The sequence below is a fragment of a genome (genome assembly GCF_019968955.1).
Source record: "MAG: Porospora cf. gigantea A chromosome Unknown PgA_NODE_1866_length_4646_cov_318.437, whole genome shotgun sequence".
Lineage (NCBI taxonomy): Eukaryota > Apicomplexa > Conoidasida > Eugregarinorida > Porosporidae > Porospora > Porospora cf. gigantea A.
The window spans coordinates 1-4,646 of record NW_027151465.1 but is presented as its reverse complement, the minus strand read 5'-3'; the positions used below and the strand labels follow the sequence as shown (position 1 = coordinate 4,646).

General features: G+C 52.0%; 5 protein-coding genes across 8 annotated transcripts; 4 read left to right on the top strand and 1 right to left on the bottom strand.

Moving 5' to 3' along the window:
• Positions 1-92: 92 nt before the first annotated feature.
• On the top strand, positions 93-578 carry KVP18_004808 (uncharacterized protein; the record flags this gene model as incomplete). Its single annotated transcript, XM_067957794.1, has 1 exon — positions 93-578. One exon carries the CDS (start codon positions 93-95, stop codon positions 576-578), a length of 486 nt encoding a protein of 161 aa, XP_067811920.1.
• Positions 579-632: 54 nt separating this feature from the next.
• On the top strand, positions 633-1,588 carry KVP18_004806 (uncharacterized protein; the record flags this gene model as incomplete). 2 transcript variants are annotated; one of them, XM_067957791.1, is made up of 3 exons in its annotated part: positions 633-696; positions 725-1,490; positions 1,519-1,588. In XM_067957791.1, the coding sequence occupies 3 exons, from the start codon at positions 633-635 to the stop codon at positions 1,586-1,588; spliced, it is 900 nt and encodes a 299-aa protein (XP_067811917.1). The 2 variants fall into 2 exon arrangements, with proteins under 2 accessions (XP_067811917.1, XP_067811916.1); XM_067957790.1 differs by lacking the exon at positions 633-696 and having other exon boundaries at positions 1,198-1,575.
• A 195-nt stretch (positions 1,589-1,783) lies between these two features.
• On the bottom strand, positions 1,784-2,124 carry KVP18_004807 (uncharacterized protein; the record flags this gene model as incomplete). Of its 2 annotated transcripts, XM_067957793.1 has the most annotated exons (2): positions 1,784-1,849; positions 1,876-2,124. In XM_067957793.1, 2 exons carry the CDS (start codon positions 2,122-2,124, stop codon positions 1,784-1,786), a joined length of 315 nt encoding a protein of 104 aa, XP_067811919.1. The 2 variants fall into 2 exon arrangements, with proteins under 2 accessions (XP_067811919.1, XP_067811918.1); XM_067957792.1 differs by lacking the exon at positions 1,784-1,849 and having other exon boundaries at positions 1,852-2,124.
• A 158-nt stretch (positions 2,125-2,282) lies between these two features.
• On the top strand, positions 2,283-3,239 carry KVP18_004805 (uncharacterized protein; the record flags this gene model as incomplete). Of its 2 annotated transcripts, XM_067957789.1 has the most annotated exons (2): positions 2,283-3,095; positions 3,123-3,239. In XM_067957789.1, 2 exons carry the CDS (start codon positions 2,283-2,285, stop codon positions 3,237-3,239), a joined length of 930 nt encoding a protein of 309 aa, XP_067811915.1. The 2 variants fall into 2 exon arrangements, with proteins under 2 accessions (XP_067811915.1, XP_067811914.1); XM_067957788.1 differs by lacking the exon at positions 3,123-3,239 and having other exon boundaries at positions 2,283-3,110.
• An 89-nt stretch (positions 3,240-3,328) lies between these two features.
• Positions 3,329-4,507, top strand: KVP18_004809 (uncharacterized protein; the record flags this gene model as incomplete). Its single annotated transcript, XM_067957795.1, has 1 exon — positions 3,329-4,507. The coding sequence occupies one exon, from the start codon at positions 3,329-3,331 to the stop codon at positions 4,505-4,507; it is 1,179 nt and encodes a 392-aa protein (XP_067811921.1).
• Positions 4,508-4,646: the final 139 nt, after the last annotated feature.

The following is a 4,646-nucleotide window of genomic DNA, read 5'->3' as shown; positions in this document are numbered from 1 at the left end:
GAAACGGCAATCTCTCACGTGATATTACCGATCTGAGAGTTCGATGGGAGAACCTGTGCAATCAGAAAGCAAATGTCTACACCAGATCCACCATGCGGCTACTGGGCGTAGTCATGCCAGGGAATCTTGACATGCTCCCGCTCTACGGGACTCGGGAGCCGGCTCCTCCCACCGCTCCGAAGAGCACATGGGCGTGCAGTTTCCTGGATTACCATACATGCCGAACCTCACTTTTGCAGATTATGGACGCTGATTTGCGAAAGGTCAGTCTGCAGGCCTTCAACACTGTTTGTCTGGGAGTCGAGACTTGGCTATTCGAGCTCATCAAAGATCTCGAGTTCCTCGCTGAACTTCCTCCGAAAATTAGCGTTCCGACTGCCGTGAGTGTCGATGGTGTTGTCGAGGCTCGATCTCTGCTGGCGGAGAGACGAAAACGGCGAAAGGTGCTGGCATCCCCCACCACGGGAACGCGTATAATCACTATGGACACGATCCGCCGAAAAGTGTCAACTATGCTCTGCAGTCAGGCCATTTTCATCGCCTTGAACGAAGCCCTCCTAGTCAACCGATCTACGTGACATCTTTCTCAAATATAAGCATATCGACTAGCCTCCTCGGAGGTATCTGCACACATGACCGTTCGGAGCAGAGGACCCTTTCAACCACTGGTGAACTTCGTCGTTGACTTCTATTTAGGTGAGATGAGCAGGAATTCGGCATGAAGGTACTGACGGTGACGTGGCTCTGCATCGGGACCCAATAGTGGACCTGGTGGAGAGGTCTCCTGCAGAGGGCATTCGTTTTGTCTTGGTCGTCACTGCCTTCGGCGCTGTCTTCGTGACGATCTCCTGCGTCCCTTGCTTGTCCTATATCCTGACGGAGTGGCATCGAACAGGCGACTGCACAAAACCCCTAAACTGGTGGTTGTTAGCGCATTGCACCTTACATCTGAGCCAAGTCTTCAGCAGAACCATTTTCTCATTGCGGCTGCTTACGTGCCACTACGTGCACCAGCTACCTCTCCTCACGAGCGTCTTCGAGTTACGGCGGTTGACGTCTGCGCGTGCGTGGCGGCTGACTCGTTTCGTGTCCTTCATCAGCGTAGTCTGGTTCCTGCTCGGACTCATCTGGATCGTGAATGCTAAGAGCACAGCAGCCCTCAACGACAGCTCCCACATCATCGAGGTCTCCATCGTCATGGTTCTCGCGTCGCTCGTCCGGCTTTTTGTGGCTGTCCTGCTCTTCCACTGCATCGGCCCTCCCCGTCGAGTTCGGTTCAGGGTCGACCTCTTCAGCCGCAAGCGAGGCTTGCCTGTGGACCTCATCGACACGTTACCACTCGTCACCTTCGGAAAGGTGAAAGCGGATGACAAGTTGCTGAAGTCGGATCCTCTGTGCGCTATTTGCCTTCAAGTTTACGAAGACGACGACGTGCTAAGAAAGCTCCCCTGCCCACACTATTTCCACAAGTACTGCGTCGACAAATGGTTGTGGGTATTGGGTTCACCACTTACGCAGGCAGCATGTCGGCACTTGTCCTCTGTGTGTGTCACCAGTCAATATCAGCATTGGTGATGAGAACCTATGAGACTTTTCTGAGTAGCTGAATACCCCTCAATAGGCTGTCGGTGTTGGCGTTGAGGGTCTCGATGACGGCCGAGTCCTCCTCCGAACGCGTAGTTGACAGTTTTACCAGCATGCAGCGGAACTCGTCTTGTAATTTATCAACTTCTAGGATTAGAGATGGCCTCTCCAGAGTTCTGAGTCAATCCTCCTGGCTATCTCACTCCAGTAGCGTCAGTTGTGTGTCGATATCCATCGTCTGCAGGCTTCGCGTGTATTCTGCGGTCTCTAATGTATGAACGACAGTCTCACCTGGTCCTCGATGCCCCGGGCTGTGTCAGCCAGCGCGCTATGGGCCTCTGTTGCAGCCACAGACCGCTGCAGCGCCACATTCTCTATGTCCGAATCGAGTGTGCCGAGCTCTGTCTGCAGTCTGGAGTGCTCTATGCGCAGTGCCTTCGGGGCATCCAGGCTGATTGCCTGAACATACTTCTCCCAGTGCGCAATCGATTTTTCCAAGGATGCCCACACGTCTAGAAGATCGGTGGCCCTATCAGTCATTGTCGAAATCACTTCCCTGGCGTGAGAACGAAAACTGCATTGCAGATCCTTCTCCACAGTCCCGCTTAGCTGCTTAGTGTCTGTTTTGGTCAATTCCAGCTGAGCTTCAAGTCTCTCAATGTGATCAACAAGCGGAAGCATTCGGTATCCGTACACAAATGGATTTCGCGTTCTCATTGGCTGATGACGAAATTCCTCTGGATGGCATTCTATTGGACCTGGATCTTGACAACGTTGACTTTGGTGACCTCGAAGGTGTGGATTTAGATGATTGTGCCGACCCCACCTTGGAGAATTACGTTGACGCCTTTGATTTCTCGGGGGGGCATATTGAGCAGTTGAATGAACCTCCTACGGAAGCCGCCAATCCCCCTCCGAATACTACCTTTTGTGAAAACTCATTTGGAAGCGTTAAAACTCACGAACAGATAGGAGACGGTCCGAGCAACAAACTCTCTGACGAAATGCCAGATGAAGGTCGCCTGAGTCCTCCTAATAAGAAACAACGTCAGGAAGACGCGTTTTCTGCACTAAAGAGTTGGAAACCGAAATTGGCGGTCACTCCCATGCGGCGCATCTCCACCCCCAGCACTCGAGCTAGTCTGCAGTCATTTCGGGATGTTCCTACTCCGCAGGCAACGCCACGAAAGCTTGAAGTACGCCAGTTCAAGATGCCAATCAAACCCAACATCTATGTGGATCCGCCCCGCATTGACGTGCACAGACTGAAGGCGCCAACGGTCGCTCACACAACTCCCCCTACGCCCAAAATTGATAAGGCACCGTTTTGTGAGCCACCCCGGAAGAGACTCGATGTCGCGCTGCACAATGCGGTGAACCATGTATCCCTCGACATGCCACCACAGGCGGTTACGTGCAAGGAACGGCTCGCGGTGTTGACATCGCTCATCCGGCAACTGGAGGCTCAAAGCTGTCGGAGCTTGGCTCAGACGCTTGAGGTGCGTGTAAAGGTGGGAGTTGCGTAACCGCCAAATCAGATTTTGAGGAATGGTCTGCGAGTTCAATTGCAGGAAGCCCGTTTGCTGGCCGCAAGGAGACCGCTAGACGACGACATTCGTCTGAGAACCTTCGAGGATCATGCCGACTTGGCTTGAGCACATGAACCGCTGAAGCTTAATTTTACGATGAATGTAAGACATTGGCCATTGCTTTTTCTACACTGTGACTTAAACTCAATTTTACAATGAATGTGAGACAAGCAACATTGGCTGCTGCTTTTTCCGCACTATTGCTGTTGCTTCTAAGACCCAAAGACCTTCGATTTAAGCTGTCGGCAGAAGAACTCCTGCTTCGCGATTCATTCTACGCTGAAAGGTTAAGCGCTGCGTGCAACGACCCTGATGCCGAGCTTTACTACGCAGACTGGCAACGCCCTTCGATAAAAGGCCAAGTACTCGATGTTACTCTGACGGTTAGAAGGCGACTAATGTCGCCGTACTGTAAGAAGGACGAACCACGCGCAGCATTCGTGGTTGCAACTGCCGCAGACAGTTCCCATTATGCGGAGAGCCGAGATCTGGTTAGGTCCGTAGCCTCCTGTTTCCCAGGAACGCTGCTAATTTATTGGGATATGGGTCTTTCGCCAGATGAACTTAAAGATCTTAGCCGATACGACCACGTGCGAGTGGCCCGCTTTGATTTTACTTCTTTTCCGAAGTTCGTATCATTTAAGTCTGAGTATCGATGGAAGCCGCTCATCATACACGGAACATTCGATAAGGACATTGCGGGTTTCAAACCCAACCATGTGTTCTGGGCAGATGCAAGTGTCCGGTTCCTGTGTGATAGTGCCCGAGTAATAGGACCACTCGCACGACTCTGGCGCTTCAAGAGTTTTCCTAGTGCTTTCGAATCGTTGGTTAAGCGAGCGGACAAGGATGGCATTGTTTTTTTCGCCGGCGGCACTCGAGCCAACTACCCGTACATTCACGCGTCGATGAAAAAACATCTCCCCATGGACGACAAGCGAAGCCAACGATCAGGGCAATTCTGCGCTGCTGCGATGATGCTCAGTGCAGATCACATTGGACACCTGCTCTTCTGGTGGGTCATGTGCGCTGTAGACTCCACGTGCATGCTTGACAAATCCACGGACTCGAGTGTCAAGTGGTACTCTGGCGATCCGGAGGTATCTCTAGGAGGAGATATGCACGTCCCATGCCCGGTGTATCTGGGTTCAACGGTGAAACTGCCGTGCTCAAGGACTGACCAGTCGGCCGTCAACATCTTAGCCTGGAACTATATCAAAAAAGTGGAGAGAGAGGACGGCATCTGTCTTCTGTTTCGTTGGCCGACGAATCTATTCTCTGAACCCTCACGTGCCCAACAGAGTGGAGGTCTTCGTTCGCGTTTGCTGAAGTAAAAGTTCAACGGTGAAACTGCCGTGCTCAAGGACTGAAGTAAAAAGCCTGGAACTATATCGGCCGACGAATCTATTCTTTGAACAATCACATGCCCAACAGAGTGGAGGTCTTCGTTCGTTTGCTGAAGTAAAAGTTCAA